This window comes from Cebus imitator, unplaced genomic scaffold, assembly GCF_001604975.1.
Source record: "Cebus imitator isolate Cc_AM_T3 unplaced genomic scaffold, Cebus_imitator-1.0 Scaffold496, whole genome shotgun sequence".
In the NCBI taxonomy this organism is placed as follows: Eukaryota; Metazoa; Chordata; class Mammalia; order Primates; family Cebidae; genus Cebus; species Cebus imitator.
Genome location: NW_016107811.1, coordinates 287,790 through 305,516, shown reverse-complemented (window position 1 = coordinate 305,516; position 17,727 = coordinate 287,790). Strand labels below are relative to the sequence as shown.

General features: G+C 46.4%; 2 protein-coding genes and 2 non-coding genes across 5 annotated transcripts in view; 1 reads left to right on the top strand and 3 right to left on the bottom strand.

The window, feature by feature from the left end:
• LOC108292600 (E2F associated phosphoprotein) overlaps positions 1 to 697 on the bottom strand; it is a 20,663-nt gene extending 19,966 nt beyond the window's left edge. Inside the window, exon 1 of one of the 2 annotated variants that reach the window (XM_017513581.2) lies at positions 507 to 697. In XM_017513581.2, coding sequence (XP_017369070.1) covers positions 507 to 580 — 74 coding nt within the window. In that variant the 5' untranslated portion in view covers positions 581 to 697. The remainder of the gene's footprint in view (positions 1 to 506) is intronic. The other variant, XM_017513580.2, reaches the window with a different exon arrangement.
• Positions 698 to 2,186: 1,489 nt separating this feature from the next.
• Positions 2,187 to 2,348, top strand: LOC119468807. The gene has a single exon (XR_005197579.1). It is a non-coding gene; the product is annotated as a U1 spliceosomal RNA (small nuclear RNA).
• A 6,031-nt stretch (positions 2,349 to 8,379) lies between these two features.
• Positions 8,380 to 8,543, bottom strand: LOC119468804. The gene has a single exon (XR_005197577.1). It is a non-coding gene; the product is annotated as a U1 spliceosomal RNA (small nuclear RNA).
• A 3,380-nt stretch (positions 8,544 to 11,923) lies between these two features.
• SNX6 (sorting nexin 6) overlaps positions 11,924 to 17,727 on the bottom strand; it is a 62,820-nt gene continuing 57,016 nt past the window's right edge. The window contains exons 12-14 of the mRNA XM_017513578.2: positions 16,264 to 16,423; positions 16,092 to 16,177; positions 11,924 to 13,685 (exon numbers count right to left, since the gene is read on the bottom strand). Of these exons, the coding sequence (XP_017369067.1) occupies positions 13,632 to 13,685; positions 16,092 to 16,177; positions 16,264 to 16,423 (300 nt within the window). The 3' untranslated portion in view covers positions 11,924 to 13,631. The remainder of the gene's footprint in view (positions 13,686 to 16,091; positions 16,178 to 16,263; positions 16,424 to 17,727) is intronic.

The following is a 17,727-nucleotide window of genomic DNA, read 5'->3' as shown; positions in this document are numbered from 1 at the left end:
AAAAAAAAAAAAAAAAAAGTCCTGTTCAATATTCCCTTATTTCTGTTTATGGCAGTTTAGTCAAGATGGACACTTCACATTAAGTCCTATGAGCCTCACAATAAATTTACATGTGTTATGCTATCTTATATGGCTTGTACAACTATAGGTTATTATAGCTCCATTTTACAGGTAAGTAACATAATAAGATAAGTGACCTGCCTTCGGTCACTCTGCTGCCAAGCAGTAGAGGCAAGTTTCGAACTCGTTGCTTTTGAAGATTTACACGCGGTCCCCCGAGATTCCGTAATCTCTCTCTTTCTACAGACAAGGCGGCCCCGCCTCCCTGGGAGCTGCGCGACCCCATCAGGAAAGCCCTTTGGCCCCGCACAAGTGACAGTGATGTACGACAGGCTCCCGAGCCGCTAGGCCGAGGGTCTGCATAGGCTCGGCAGGCGCAACGAGTGGAGGCGACCAAGCCAGGCCTCCGCCCGAAGCCTTGGGTGCCAGGACAAGGCAGGGCCCACCTGCTCAAAGCCGGCTCCTCGTCACTAGGCTCCTCAATCGCGTAGGGATCGTAGTCATCCGGCAGTCGGCTCATGGTGGCCTGCAGCGGCCTACACCGTCCACTGCGATGTGCAGCGTCTGTGTTTACTCTCCAAGTCCCGTCCCTAAAGCGTCCCGACGCCACTTCCGCCTGCACTTCCGAGTTCCCTTTGCGCGCCTGCGCAGACGACAGAAGCGAAGGGTCTTGGGAGAAGGTGGGGAAGAGGCGGGGCTCATGCCTGTGATACCAGCACTTTGGGAGACCAAGGTAGGAAAATCACTTGAGGCCAGGAGTTCAAGACAATCATAGGCAACAAAATGACACTATGTCTACAAAAGTTTAAAACATTAGCTAGGCAGGGAGGCTGATGCAGGAGGATTGCTTGAGCCCAGGAGTTCAAAGGTGCAGTGAGCTGTGATTGCCATCGCATACTCTTGCCTGGACAACAGAGTAAAACCTTTTTAAAAAAATGTTAACACGACCCCGCTCTCCCATCACCCTCCCCTGCCCTCCCCAGCAAAAATAAAATAATAATAAAAATGTTAACACAAATATCTAAAAACCACTGAAAAATTAGTGGATCACATAACCCAAATTCCATTTTAATTTGTGAATTGGATATTATACACAAAATTCCCACCTCATCACTGATGCTAATAATTTTTATTAAATTATCTATACCCCTTTAACTTTGAATTCTGAGGTACTTATACATACATTTTTCATATCAAATTGTGTCTTACAAACTACTATGGATGGGCAGTGTTAAAACAGTCACTTTTGAAGACTTTAAATTTATTATCAAATGTGGTTGTTTTTTGTTTTAATTTTTTGCAGAGACAAGTATTTCCCTATGTTGCAAACTCCTGGGCTCCAGTGATCCTCGTGCCTCGTTCTCCCAAGGTGTTGGAATTATAGGTGTGAGCCACTGTGCCCAGCCACATGTGGTTTTTTTTTTTTTTGAGACGGAGTTTCGCTCTTGTTACCCAGGCTGGAGTGCAATGGCGCGATCTCGGCTCACCGCAACCTCCGCCTCCTGGGTTCAGGCAATTCTCCTGCCTCAGCCTCCTGAGTAGCTGGGATTACAGGCATGCGCCACCCATGCCCAGCTAATTTTTTGTAGTTTTAGTAGAGTCGGGGTTTCACCATGTTGACCAGGATGGTCTTGATCTCTCGACCTCGTGATCCCCCCGCCTCGGCCTCCCAAAGTGCTGGGATTACAGGCTTGAGCCACCGTGCCCGGCCGGTTCTTAATAGATAATAGTTACTTAAGTAACTGTCCATGCTGTGTACACTGTCCACCCATCAACCACTAAGTAGCTGTATTGGTTGTCACATTATGGATCACAAGAAGATTGAGGTTGGGTTCGGTGGCTTACACCTGTAATCCCAGCAGTTTAGGGGGCCAGAGTGGGAAGACTGTATGAGCCCAGGAGTTCGAGGCCAGCCTGGACAACAAAGCAAGATCCTATCTCTCAAAGAAAATTTTAAAACAAATTTTTTGGCCGGGCGCAGTGGCTCACGCCTATAATCCCAGCACTTTGGGAGGCCAAGGCAGGCGGATCATCTGAGGTCAGGAGTTCGAGACTAGCCTGACCAACATGGTGAAACCCCGTCTCTACTAAAAATACAAATATTTGCCGGGCATGGACGATACCTAATACTTACCTGGCAGGGGAGATACCATGATCACGAAGGTGGTTTTCCCAGGGCGAGGCTTATCCATTGCACTCCAGATGTGCTGAAACTCCAGTTTCCCAAATGTGGGAAACTCTACTGCATAATTTGTGGTAGTGGGGGACTGCGTTCGCGCTCCCTCCTGGTGGTTGTGATTGAATAGCAGACTGCTTCCTGACTACCTAGGTAGGTCGTTTGTCGATGGTGTTTGGTGTTGCGTTTTCGGTTTGTGTGCTTGTCAGTCAGGTATCGTGCGTGTTTTTTGTTTTCCCCACCCCCGTGGGGAAGAGGGTCCCACTTCTGTGTTTGTCATCGAGCTGCCACCATTGGTTTTTGGTTCTCATGGGTATCCTTGTCGAAAAGTTGCCATCTCATGCTTTTCTAGGCCAAATCTGCCTTTTTCCTGCTAGTTTGGGGTGTGTAGAGAAGCTTCTTTATTTGGCATGGACTAGGCACTTGGGGGAAAGTATCCCAGGATCTGTAACTGCTGGCAGAAACGGCAGAGTATGTTTGGGCAATTAATCCTGGTACAGGCAAGTATCCGGCTCAGAGGTTTAGGAAGGACCTGCCGGGGGTGAGTTCCCTGCCTCCCCACGTTCCCACCCGGGGGAGATGGAGTCCATGGGAGCTGCTGATCCCACCCAGGCAGATGCTGGGGCTTGTTGGCAGCCGCTGCTCATGCCTGTAATCCCAGCACGTTGGGAGGCCGAGGCGGGCAGACCACCTGAAATGAGGAGTTCGAGACTAACGTGGGCAACATGGTGAAACCCCATCTCTACTAAACATATAAAAATTAGCTGGGCAGGAGAATTGCTTGAATCCAGGAGGCGGAGGTTGCAGTGAGCCAAGATCCTGCCACTGCACTCCCGCCTGGGCGACAGAGGGAGACTCCGTCTCAAAAAAAAGGTAAATACAAAACTGGAAGAAAACAAAAACGTTGGCCGGGCACAGTGGCTCACGCCTGTAATCTGTAATCCCAGCACTTTGGGAGGCCAAAGCGAGAGGATCACTTGAGCCCAGGAGTTAAGAGACCAGCCAAGGCAACACAGTGAGAGACCTGGTCTCTAAATTTGGAAGGAAAAAAAAAAAAAAAAGGCGAGCAGATCAGGCTGAGGCTAAGGCTGCAGTGAACAGAACGGTGATGGCTCCACTGCACTCCCACCCGAGTGACAAGAGCGAGAGACTGCCTCAAAAAAGAAAAAAGACAACAACAAAAACATGTGCCCTTGGTACCATAAGGAAAAGAGACATTTCCCCTTCCCTTGAGGGTGAGTCTCTGCTTTTTGAGACAGGGGCCCTCTCTGTCGCCCAGGCTAGGGTGCAGTGGCGTTAGCCTAGCTCACTCACTGCACCCTGGAACTCCTGGGTTCAAGTGGTCCTCCAGCCTCAGCCTTTCTCCTGGCTAGAGCCACAGGTGTGCGTCACCACACATGGCTAACTGGCTAACTTTAATTTCTTTCTTTTTTTCTAGAGAGGGTGTCTTCCTATGTTGCCCAGGCTGGCCTCAAACTCCTGGGCTCGAGATCCTTCCTCCTTGGCCCCCCAAAGTTCTGAAATTATGGATGTGAGCCACCACACCTGGCCTAAGTGAGTCATATTAACAGCTGAATAAAGACCAAGGAAGATATTTACCTACCTCCTTTCTGTCTGTGGGAATTAACTTATTTATTTACATTTATTTTTATTTATTTCTGAGACAGAGCCTCCCTCTATCACCCAGGCTAGAGTGTAGTGGTGCAATCTCATCCCACTGCAATCTCCACCTCCCCGGTTCACACAATTCTCCTGCCTCAGCCTCCCAAGTAGCTGGGACACACAGGTGCGTGCCACCACATCCGGCTAATTTTTGTATTTTTAGTAAAGAGGAGGTTTCACCATGTTGGCCAGGCTGGTCTTAAACTGCTGACCTCAGGTGATCTGCCTGTCTTGGCCTCCCAGAGTAAGTGTTGGGATTGCAGGGGTGAGCCACTGCACCTGGCCTCTATTGCTGGGAATTTAGCCTAGGTGGCTGACTCCAAGTTGTCACTACCAACTTGTATCAGAGGTTTTCTTTTCCCCGTGGGTACCGGCAATTAATAACACAGCTGACCGCTCCAATTACCAGTTGACTTGAGGATGAACTGTGTATAGCAAATGGTGCTAAGTTTCTTTCTTGAGGACAAATTCTTGACAGCATGTATGTTAGGCCTTGCATCTGCCTACCCATATAAAGGGGTGACATTTCCTAGAGCTATAAACAGAATTGTGGGCGTGGCGGCTCACATCTTCAGTCCCATCCCTTTGGGAAGCCAAGGCGGGAGGGTCGCTTGAGCCCAGGAGTTTAAGACCAGTCTGGGCAATATAGGGAGACCTCCTGTCTACTTTTTAAAAAAAAAAAAATGCAGTAGCGTACCCAGAAGTCCCAGAGTCTACCACTGGTTTCCTCAGCAGTTTGTTAAGGCTTTATCAGAATTTACTGGCAAAGATCCAGGAGCAGATCAAAATTCTGCTCCAGTCTTAGCCCACCTTTGTCTCGGCTCTCTTACTGACTATCCAGAGTCAAGTTAGGCAAAAAATGGTAGGGTAGGCTGGGTGCAGTGGATCACACCTGTAATCCCAGCACTTTGGGAGGCTGAGGAGGGCAGATCATTTTAAGTCAGGAGTTCGAGACCATCCTGGCCAACATGGCGAGACCCCGTCTCTACTAAAACTACAAACATTAGCAGGGCGTGGTGGTGTGCACCTGTAGTCCCAGCTCCTTGGGAGGCTGAGACACGAGAATCACTTGAACCCAGGAGGCAGAGGCTGCAGTGAGCCGAGATCGCACCACTGCACTCCAGCTTGAGCGATAGAGCGAGACTCTACTAAAATTTAGGGGACAGTCTAGAGAAAGAAGAAACAAGGGAACGTTAACTGCTGTGCTAGCTGCTCACAGCTATTTACTACAGAGAATCAGTCTCTACTCTGGATCACCCATGAGGGGAGCTAAGCAAAAGGGAAAACCTTTTAAGTCATTATTGCAAGAGCCAGAAGAGCAGAAGAGGGATTGCAGAAAGAGACTCCAGAGAATGCAGAAGTTGCAGGGACCCGGGAATCAGGAGAGCCCAGAAGGAGAAACCCTCAGCTAAAAAATAATTGTTAAGTATTGCAAAATTGACAGATTGGGGGAATCTTAGTTGGGGAAACTAACAAACCAACCATATGTGTCAATAACTTCCTCAGCCCAGAAAATAGCCTTACCTTTTTGGATAGATATCGCTGGTGCTACTTTTTTTTTTTTTTTCAGAGGGAGTCTCGATTCTCCTGCCTCAGCCTCCCAAGTAGCTGGGATTACAGGGGCACGCCACCACTCCCAGATAATTTTTGTATTTTTAGTAGAGACGGGGTTTCACATTGTTCGCCAGGCTGGTCTCAAACTCCTGACCTCAAGTGATCTGCCCGCCTCGGCCTCCTCAAGTGTTGGAAGTAGAGGCATGAGCCACCGCGCCTGGCCCTTTGGTGCTACTTATTCTTCAAGTTCCTCCTAAATTCCCCGATTTTCATCTGTTGATAGATCAATGCAGGTTGTTGATTTTCTGGATCAACTTTCTACTTTTCCTTGGCAGTTCCCATAGAGATAGGCCCTCTGACTGAGGAACGTGTGTTCTTTCTTTCTCTTGATTCTCTTGTAAACCTACTGGAAAGACACCTGTGTAAACTAAACTACCTACCATCATCTGCACTCCGGATGGAGTATTTTGTGGAGCTCCTAGTTGGTACCTGTATGCCTTCTGAAAGAAAAGGGGTGTGATGGAGAGAGACAGTTTCACAGTGGACTGGAAAAGCATCCAGGCTAAAACAAATTGGTACATGCATGACGTTGGAACTTAGGGAGTAATGATGCTATTTGGACAGAGAGAACCAGTGACTCACCAAAAGGATAAACCATGGTCAGGTATAAAATGATATCCTTTGTAGAGATCTCAATTTGACGGAATAAATGTGGTTACACAACCATTAAACAAAACAAACAACACAAATAGGAGCTTATTTAAAAAGGGCACTGGTGGCCCAGTGCGGTGGCTCAAGCCTGTAATCCCAGCAACTTTGGGAGGCTAAGGCAGGTGGACCACTTGAGCCAAAGAGTTTGAGACTAGCCTGGGCAACACAGGAAATCTGTCTCTATTTAAAAAATAATAATAGAAGAAGAAAAAGAAAAATTAAGGCCGGGTGCGCTGGCTCACGCCTGTAATCCCAGGACTTTGGGAGGCCGAGACGGGCGAATCATGTGAGGTCAGGGGTTCGAGACCACCCTGGCCAACGTGGTGAAACCCCATCTCTACTAAAAATACAAAAATTTGCTGGGCATGGTGCTGCGTGCCTGTAATCCCAGCTACTTGGGAGGCTGAGGCAGGAGAGTCGCTTCAACTGGGGAGGCGCAAGCTGCAGTGAGCAGAGATCTCGACCCTGCCTTCCAGCCAGAGTGTCAAGAAGGAAACTCTGCTCGAAAAAATTTAAAATAATTAAAAGGGCCTGGCACGGTGGCTCACGCTTGTTGTAATCCCAGCACTTTGGGAGTTGACCAGCCTTGTCAACACGGTGAAACCCCGTCTCTACTAAATATACAAAAATTAGCCAGGCGTGGTGGCAGGCGCCTGTAATCTCAGCTACTCGGGAGGCTGAGGCAGGAGATTCGCTTGAACCCAGGAGGGAGAAGGCTGCAGTGAGCCGAGATCTCGCCCTTGCCCTCCAGCCTGGGCGACAGAGCAAAACTCCATCTCTTCTTTTTTTTAAGATGGGGTTTCACCATGTTGGCCAGGCCGGTCTTGAACTCCTGACCTCAGGTGATCCACCCACCTCGTCCTCCCAAAGTGCTAGGATTACAGGCATGAGCCACTGCGCCCGGCCCGGCCCGAAACTCGGTCTCAAAGAAAGAAAGAAAGAGGGAGGGAGGGAGGGGGAGAGAGAGAGAGAGAGAGAGAGAGGGGGAGAGAGAGAGAGAGAGGAGAGAGAGAAAAGAAAGAGAAAGAAACAAAGAAGAAAAAAAGACAGGAGCTTATTTTAAAAAGGATACTCATCCTGTTAAGAGGGAATATAAATTTGATAAAGATGGTTGATCACATAATTTGTACAGTATCTTAGAGAAGTAAATAAAATCCTTGTTTCATTAGCTCCTGTAGTTCCTAACTCTGCAGTTATTCTGAATTTAGTGCTGTTGTCTGCCTGCAAAATTTCCCCCTGTAGTCGATGTATGTTCTGCCTGCTTTTCTGTCCCTCTAGTGGACGAGTCTAAATTCTTAACCGAGTCCCATATTTATGGCAAAGTTTGATATTTATGGCAAAGGGCTTCAGAACTCTCCTACTATTTTCCTGTCATTTACAAGAAAACTTAGAGAAATTTGTCCCACCAGTAGGATCTAGAATGATTTAATATGCAGATGATTTGCTGGTGACCTCTGAAACTCAAAGGCAATGCAAAACTGATACTTTGGCTTTGTTGGAATTTCTCCCTCGGCAGGGACATAAGACCTCACTCCTAGACATACTGTAATATTGCCAAACCGAAGTAAGATGCTTAGGGCAAGTGTTGTCAGCTGAAGGCGGCAAAAATTTACAAGGTGTTGCAATGTAGGAGTCGTCATCCCATTTTGCAGATTAAAATGTCTACTCAGGAAAAAAAAACACCAACCTAAGCTGTGCGCAGACTTTTGGGGAAAAGAGAAAACCAACGAACCAACCAAACCACCACCATTACGGCCCGCCGCCCGCCACGCGCGCGCGGTAACACGCAAAGTGAAGGGGATTCTATCAGACTCAGTTCCTGACAAACCAGACCTGCAAATTTAAGAAACAAGCGCTAGTAACTCATATGATAAGGATCCTGTATTCCGCGTCACCAGTGTCTGATCTCCAAATATCACCTAGTTTATAGACATTAAAAAATAATAAAATAAAATAAATGAACAGCTAAAAGGAGGTGGAAACCGCCCGTCTTTGCTTCCGACCTAGAGAGATCCCCGATCTTGCAGCTTTGCATAGCGCCGACAATCCTAACTGTAAAAGACCACACAAGTGCACGCCCGCCCTGAGACGCCGGGCTCGTGACAACCAGCTCGAGTCACTGGGATGCAGAAGGATAGAGAGCGACCCTGGTCCTGAATGCTGCTTTTCGGCAACACAGAGAGCCAAGTCTACTTTTGCTGACCGAGTTAAGAGACCAGGGGAGAGCGCGAACGCAGTCCCCCACTACTACAAATTATGCAGTCAAGTTTCCCACATTTGGGGAAATCGCAGGGGTCAGCACATCCGGAGTGCAATGGGTAAGCCTCGCCCTGGGAAAACCACCTTCACGATCATGGTGTGTCCCCTGCCAGGTGAGTACGAGGTGTCGTCCCCGCCTCCTCTCACACCCTCGCGCCCGCCCCGCTCTCAACACACGGTCACTTCCCTCGTGCGGCCCCAACCCCCTCACCCTCTCCAGCCCCCTCGCCCCACCCTCACCGCTAGGGGAACCCACCGGCAGCACTCGGATGTCCCTGCGCGGGGACGTAGGAGCGGGGTGAGGGACGGGGGGTGGGAGGTGCGGGGGTGGTCCCAGGCCTAGCGTGACCGGCCGCCTCCGCCTCCGCCTCCGCCTCCGCGCGCCGTGCTCATCTGCATACGCCGCGCCCTCATGGGGAGGCGGGGGATGCGCGTTCGGCGCTCAGATCTCTCCCGCTCCAGGTTGCCGGACCTAGGGAGGGCGCGAGACAGGCTCACGGGTGTCTCGGGGGCTGGGTGGGCGCAGGTGGGCGCGCGGCCGAGGGTCTGGGACCTGAAACAGAGACCCGAGAGGACGAGAGAGAGAGAGACAGAGAGAGAGGAGAGAGAACGCTTGCGGCCCCACCGCCCACCCGCGGAGGGACCCAGGGACCCAGCGCCGGGGCAGAGCAGGGCTCGGATTTGGTCTCACCTTCCTTTCACCAAAAAGCAAGTATTCGACGCCTTCTCTTCTCACCAGATCGAATTCGTCTTCAAGTAATTGAAAGCTCAGGGCCGGGCGCGGGGGCTCACGCCTGTAATCCCAACACTTTGGGAGGCCGCGGCGGGTGGATCACCTGAGTTCAGGGGCTTGAGACCACCCTGGCCAACATGGTGAAACCCCGTCCCTACTAAAAATACAAAAAATTAGCCGGGCGTGGTGGCACGTGACTGCAATCTCAGCTACTCGGGAGGCTGAGGCAGGAGAATCACTTGAGCGCCACTGCACTCCAGCCTGGGTGACAGAGCGAGACTCCGTCTCAAAAACAAACAAACAAAAAACAGAATTCGTCCATTCATCAACCGTTTATTGAGCGCATAGCCTGTGCGCAGACACTGTTCTTCAGGCATCTGGGAGCAAAAAGGCCTCGGTGCCCACATTCTAGTCAGAAAAGGTAGAGATGAGTGGGGGGAGAAAATCGACACCGGGCTCAGGAGGTAAATTAGTAGCTTAGGTGCGAAGTGCTATGGAAAAGCAAACAGAGGGAAAGTGAGAGAAGCAGTTGCGGCAAGGGGCAGGTGGCTGTGTTTCACCTACGAGCCTGTAAAATGAAAATCAGTTATTTACTTCCAAGGTAAAATGGGGGTACAGGCATTGGGTAAACATCCCCATTACAAAAAGGGAGAAGTCAGCCAAAAGAAAAGGGCAACGGGCCCCACACAGTCTGAAACCCAACAGGACAGTCATTAAATCTTAATGCCCCAAAAGAATCTCCTAGGGTGGTCGGAAGAGGCTGCAATGAGAAGGTACCCTATGAGCAAAGGACTTGAAGCAGGTAAAGGGAGTTGGTCACGGGGCATCCCCAGCACGCAAACATCAGCTACAGCAAACGCCCAGGTAGGACTGGGTTTGGCAAGCAGCAAGGAGGCCCTGTGTCGGGAGCAAAATTAAAGAGGGTTGTATAAAATTTCAGTCACGGCCGGGCGTGGTGGCTCACGCCTGTAATCTCAGTACTTTGGGAGGCCGAGGCGGGCGGATCACCTGAGGTCGGGAGTTCAAGACCAGCCTGACCAACATGGGATCTACTAAAAATATGAAATTAGCCGGGCAGGGTGGCACATGCCTGTAATCCCAGCTAAGGCAGGAGAATCGCTTGAACCTGGGAGGCGGAAGTTGCGGTGAGCCAAGATTGCGCCATTGCGCTCCAGCCTGAGCAACAAGAGCAAAATTCCATCTCAAAAAAAAAAAAAAAAGTCACAGAGGTGACTGGGTGGGAAGTAAGATCATGAGGGTCTTGTAGACACCATAGTAAGGCTTTAAATCTGGGTGAAGCAGGTTTTGAGTAGAGGTGTGGCATGATGTGCTCAAAAAATGAAAAGCAGGGAGACCAATCAGGAGATTTACTAATCCAGGCAAGATGATGGCTGGCTCAAACCAGGTTAAACCATTGGGTAAATAGAAGGGGTAGGGGTGTGAGAAAAGTAGGGTGCTTACCCCACACTTGCCTTTTTCTGATGCCTCTAAAATGATCACATTCTCCTTAAGTGAGACGGGGCTGAAGAGGCTGACAGAGGTAGACTAGTTTCGTAGCTCTCACCCAGGAGCTCGAGCAAATGGAATCAAGTGCTGATGAAGCCGAACAGAGAGGGTGTGCAACTCTGTGATTTCTCTGTAGGAAGGACACAGTATTAATCTCCCCTGGGCTCAGAGCTAGAACCTGGGCACCTGCTGTCAATAAATATATTGAAAGCCCTATTACAGGCAGGCAGCTTTCTAGCCACCTGTGGATTGAGCAGTCAACAAAACAAGTAGGAATCTCTGACCTGGAGCTTACATTGCAGGGGGTGATGTTATATAGAAAACTAGAACACAGCATGTTCAATCAGTGCTTCTTCAACTTCAGTGTGGATGGAAAATGCACATTCTGACTCAGTAGATGTTGCAAAGGTGGGGCCTACGAGTGTGACTTATTAACTGAGTCACTCCAAGGTGCCAGGTGATGCTGAAGCTCCTGGTCGAGGGCCACACTGCTACTAAGTAGCAAGGTACTAAGTACCGTCGGGGGCGGGAGAGGAAGAAAGAGGTCAGGCACGGCGGGTCACGCCTGTAATCCCAACACTTGGGGAGGCCGAGGCGGGTAGATCACAAGGTCAGGAGTTTGAGACCAGCCTGGCCAACATGGCGAAACCCTGTCTCTACTAAAAATACAAAAATTATCTGGGCGTGGTGGCATGCCCCTGTAATCCCAGCTACTCAGGAGGCAGAGGCAGGAGAATCGCTTGAACCCAGGAGGTCGAGGTTGCAGCGAGCCGAGATCGCATGACACTGCACTCCAGCCTGGGCGGCAGAGCAAGACTCCCTCTCAAAAAAAAAAAAAAAAGTAGCACCAGCGTGGACACACTGGAAAAAGGAATGAATCAGTGTTCCATGTAGGATGGCAGGATATTTCATCATGCTACTCAGAACAGCATAAAATTTAAAACACAAATTATTTCTGGAGTTTTTCATTTAATATTTTCAAATTTCAGGTGGCTGTTGTAACTGAAGGCAAGCAAAGTGAAACTGCAGAAACGGGGTGACCACTGGACTGCTGGTTTCATTCTACGCCCAGTTTTTAGAGTGCATTACCACAATAAGCACTCCAACAATGTAAAAACCAGGAGCCAAGGGATGCAGCTTCCACTCTACCCCCTTCCCCAGGAAAGACCCCCTTGGTAAATATAGAATAGCAAATGGTTAAGTGAAACACTGAATAGCTTTTGGCCCTATACTTACTATTTCTTAACATTTACGCAGCATCTTCACATTTCCAAAGCACAGTACCGACATTTATTAATCCTCACAACACCCCTGTGAGGTAGGTCAATATGTCCTTTATAGTAGAGAACTGAGGCAGAGATCGAGCAAACCTGCCCTAGGCCACAGGGCAGCTGAGGACGGGGCTAGACCTGGATCCAGAAGCTAGGGCTTTGGGTCCTGCATTCATCCACTGGTGGACATCACATGGGCTTATTTTTACCAGTGAATTTACGTAAAGGACAAAACACACTCAGCCAGCTACGGAAAATCAAGAGTTCAAACAGCACTGGGGAACATGTCAGTAAAAGAGACGAAACATTGACCCGCGCATGAATGAGGCAAGAAAACATGCTGCTGAGGAAGGCTGGAATCATCATGACTGGTGAGAACAGGCACTCAGGCAGGTTCAGGAAAATGTAAACAAACTAGGAACCTATCCAAGTGGTGACAGGCCCAAATGCCTGTGGTCTCCAAGTGGTAGAAAAATTAGAAAAAGATAGTGGAAAAACCCAACCACTCCACCTAACTTTATACACTAGTAATGACAATAACGTTCATTTACAATAGAAAGGCCGATAATGTCTGTGATGTAACTACTGGCAACAATATCCTATTTGTATGCCAACTTTTATCCCAAGTATTCTACTTTTCTTTCCCCACTGACAAACAAGTGTTGTTCTTTACAGCAGACCTCTTTCCCTCTACATACCAATGTGTATACGCTGGCATAACTACTAAGTAGCTCAGTGGCATATGTCTCATGCTTAATTGGCTGAGCTAGGGACGGAATCTGGGAAATCGCAACAAACTGTACTTTTGCTCCTGTATTTCAGGAATAACTGTCTCTAAGCTGCCTCTGTCCGATTCCACCTTTTATGAAGTACACACAGAGGAGCAGTTCATTCTTTTGTGAAGGGATTGGTGGACTTTGTTCAAGATGCCATTTCAAAAGAAATGAGAAAAAAGAAAAACTAAGACCTGCAGTATAAAGCATTACATGGGAGTAGACTTTTTACAGCTACTCCACATTTTCCAGAGTGATACAATGACCACAGAGTTAAAAACTATCACTGTTATCGCTGTTTATTTTACAATAATTGGTTTAGTCTACAAGTTTAAGGCAAACATACTAATGCATTTACTTTTCTTCAGAAATCATACTTATAAAGATTACATAAAATCTGTCCCAAAACTTCTAAGAAATATTCAGTAATTAAAAATAAGTCTGATTAAGATGCTTTACCAGGATACATGAATGAACTAAGGTAGTATATAATGCTTTTTAAAAATAAAATTCAAAAAAAAATTCAAAAAAGGCAATCTTTATCTTGTTTGAACAATGCATTCTGAAAAGGTTAAACTTGAGAAATTATTTAAAGGTAAGTAAGATTGGCAGCCATAAGGAATACTATTTATAAAATAAACACAGTTATAGAGGCTACTTTAAAGAAGAATGAACTTTGGACTTCTGAGTGTGATGCGTGCACGATGACGGCCCACTGTCGTGGGGAACAATGCGGTGTCACGGCACGCAGACTGGCATCGTCGGTACGTGCACTGCTCCATGGTTCTCAGAAAGAGAGGAGGAGATGCACTTTGTCAGCTGTTTTCTGTTTGTTTCCAGTGAGCATAAATGCTTAACATCATTAAGAAAACAAAAATAAAATCTGAAGGAAGGCAGCCCTTTTTAACAGGAAGGCGGAGTGTGGCTTATGTGTCTCCATTTAACACTGCTAGGCAGTTCTGCAGCAACTGAAGGTTACCCTAAAAAAGAAAGAAAAAATAAATTATAAATTTTAGTTCAAACAGTTTAGAAGACTCCTACTGAAACTACACTGTTAGAAACCACATAAATAACAGTGTTAGGGGTCACATAACTTTATTGATACATTAGAAATTTAAAAAGTCATTCATTATATACACATAAAGGCTTAAAGATATAAAATTACATAATTTGTTTCACGTATAATACTTTCTTTCTTTTTTTTTTTTTTTTGAGATGGAGTCTCTCGCTCTGTCACCTGCCTAGGCTGGCGTGCAGTGGTGCAATCTCAGCTCACTGCAACCTCCGCCTCCCAGGTTCAAGTAATTATCCTGCCTCAGCCTCCTGAGTAGCTGGAATTACAGGCACATACCACCATGTTTGGCTAATTTTTTTTTTTTTTTTTTTTTTTTTTGAGAGAGAGGATTTTTGCCATGTTGGCCAGGCTGGTCTTGAACTCCTGACCTCAGGAGATCCACCTGCCTCAGCTACCCAAAGTGCTGGGATTACAGGCGTGAGCCACTGTGCCCGGCCAATTTTAGTATTTTTAGTAGAGACAGGTTTCGCCATGTTGGCCAGGATTGTCTTGATCTCCTGACCTCGAGTTCAGGAGCCATGATTACAGTCATGAGCCACCATGCCCGGCCAGTAGATAAATTTCTATTTAGAAAATTATTAATGTTTTGGGTTACTTGACATGTTCTAGTGAGTATAAAATATGCATTTTGTGTTCAAGTTTAACTACTTAACAATTTCTGATTGTATGACAGGCTTTCTTTTTTCTTAAAGATGGGGTTTCACCATGATGGCCAGGCTGGTCTTAAACTCCTGACCTCAGGTGATCTACCCACCGCGGCCTCCTAAAGTGCTAGGATTACAGGCGTGAGCCACCACGCCCGGCCTTCTTTTTTTTTTTTTAATTGAGAAGGAGTCTCTCTCTGTCGCCCAGGCTGGAGTGCAGTGGCATAATCTTGGCTCACTGTAACCCCTGCCTCCTAGATTCAAGCAATTCTCCTGCCTCAGCATCCTGAGTAGCTGGGATTACAGGAACCTGCCACTATGCTCAGCTAATTTTGTATTTTTAGTAGAGATGGGGTTTTACCATATAGGCCAGGCTGGTCTCGAACTCCTGACCTTGTGATCCACCCGCCTTGGCCTCCCAAAGTGCTGGGATTACAGACGTTGAACCACCATGCCACGCCCTGATTTTTAAATGTTTTTTATTAAGGAAGACTTTTTAAAAAACAACTAGTCAAAAGTGACACTGCTTTCCATATTAGGTAATAGACTCTTTCAGACCTGATCATTAGAGACATTGTAGATATCATTCTTAATTAAATAATCTTTAAAATCCCTCTCAATTCTAAGATTTTCTATTCTTAAAATTAAGGTTTAGGCCAAATTTTATATTAAGTACAAGAAGAGGCTTAATTCAAAGTAAACAACTAATGTTTAACAAAGACCAGAGGACCAGGCATGGTGGCATACACCTGTAATCCTAGCTACTTGGGAGGCTGAGGCAGGAGGATCAAATGACCCCAGGAATTTGAAGCTATACTGGATAACATAGCAAGACTCCAGCTCTAAAATATAATTAAATAAATACATTTAAAAAGCAAAACAAATAAACAAAAAGGCCAGGCATGGTGGCTGACGCCTATAAGCCCAGCAGTTTGGGAGATTGAGGTGGATCACCTGATGTCAGGAGTTCGAGACCAGTGTGGCTAACATAGCGAAACCCCATCTCCACTAAAAATACAAAAATTAACCTGGTATGGTGGCACGCACCTATAGTCCCAGCTACTCGGGAGGCTAAGGCAGGAAAGTTGCTTAAACCTGAGATGCAGAGGTTGCAGTGAGCCAAGATCACACCACACTGCACTCCAGTCTGGGTGACACGGTGAGACTCCGTCTCAAAAAGAAATTCAGACTGGTTGGGCACAGTGGCTCAGGTCTGTAATCCCAGCACTTTGGGAGGCTGAGGCAGGCGGATCATTTGAGGTCGGGATTTTAACATCAGCCTGGCCAACAGAGTAAAAAACCATCTCTATTAAAAATATAAAAATTAACTGGGTGTGGTGGCACATACCTGTAATCCTAGGTACTCAGGAGGCTGAGGCGTGAGAATTACCTGAACCCAGGAGGCAGAGGTTGCAATAAGCTGATATCGTGTCACTGCACTCCAGCCTGGGCAACACAGCAAGACTGTCTCAAAAAAACAAAACAAAACAAAAAACACCCAAACCAACTATATTGAAGCAGTGAAATAATCTTGTAAAATGTAATTCCAGTTCTGGAAGAGTTGTCAGAGTATCCCTATGAAAACTGAGATTAAAGAATTATCAATGTCATAACTGATTCATTTCTAATTACATGTAACTTAAATTATTAACTCTTTATTACGCTACCTTTGCATGCTTCAGTTCTAACTCTGCCAGTTCCACTAAATTTTTTCTGAATGCAGCAACTCTTCTTGTTTTAAAATCTATAAGTTCTGTGAACAAAGAAATTAGAATTATTTAATTTACAGAATAGTCATAAAGCATACCTTGTGATTAAAGGTTAACATAACAACAGTACCTTGTTTTGCAGACTCAGATATTTTTTCAAATTTCTGACAACATAATTGTTGGGAAGTTTCAGCCTGCAGAACATCTTTATTTTTTGCTCTTGCTTTATCCAGTGCTTTATTAGCATTTTCATAATCCACTAGTGACCTGGACCTTCGATACAGGAGATCCTGTGAAACAGAATGCTTCACAATAGTATATATACTGTATGTTTCCAGTAGTCACACCCAGCCGCCGTCACCACCATCACAACCATCAGTACTAACACTTACACAGTGAACGCTACATGCCAGTTACTCTAATTTTTAAAGATTTTTGTAGAGATGGGACCTTGCTATGTTACCCAGAGAGGTCTCAAAACTCCTGGCCTCAAAGTGATCCTCTTGTTTCAGCCTCCTAAAGTGGACTGATTACAGGCATGAGTCACTGCACTCAGCCCTTTTTTTAAATAACAGCTTTAATGAGATCATTGATATACCACATAATTCACCATTTAAAGTATATAATTCATTGTTTTTTAGGAAGCTCACAGAATTGAGCATCACCACAACAGATTTTGGAACACTTTCATCACCCAAAGAGAAACTGCATCCCCATTAACAGCTATTTGCCACTTCCCCATGTGTGCCCATCCCTAGACAACCACTAATATGCTACCTCTACAGATTTGCCTATTCTGGACATTTCATATAAATGTAATCATGTGTGTTTTTTGTGCCTGGCTTCTACCACTTAGCATGTTTCAAGTTCATCTATGTTGCAGCACAAATCGGTATGTCCCTCCTTTCTATTGCTGAATAATATTTCCCTATATGGATATATCACATTGATTTATTCATTCATCAGTTGATAGGCATTTGGTTTATTACCACTTTTTGGACATAATGAATAATGCTGCTGTCAACATTTGCACACAAGTGTTTATGTGGGCATGGTTTCATTTCTCTTTCATTTCTCACTACTGAGGAGGGAAATTGCTGAGTCATATGATAACTCTACATCAAATCTTTGAGAAACTACAATATGGTTTTCCATAGCGGCCGAACATTTTACATTCCGACCAGTACCATATGACAGTTCCAATTTCCTCACATCCTTGCCAATACTTAATTTTTATTTATTTATTTATTTTACTTAAATTCAAACATACTGCAAGATATTTATTTTATTTTTTGAGACAAAGACTTGCTCTGTCGCCCAGGCTGGAGTGTAGTAGCATGAGCTTGGCACACTGCAACCTCCGCCTCCTGGGTTCCAGCGATTATACTGCCTCAGCCTCCCGAGTCGCAGGGATTACAGGTGCCCGCCACCATGCCTGGCTAATTTTTGTATGTTTAGCAGAGATGAGGTTTCACCATATTGGCCAGGCTGGTCTCGAACTCCTCACCTTGTGATCCACCCCCCTCAGCCTCCCAAAGTGCTGGAATTATAGGCATGAGTCACCGCGCCCAGCCTTCTTTTTCTTTTTTTTTTT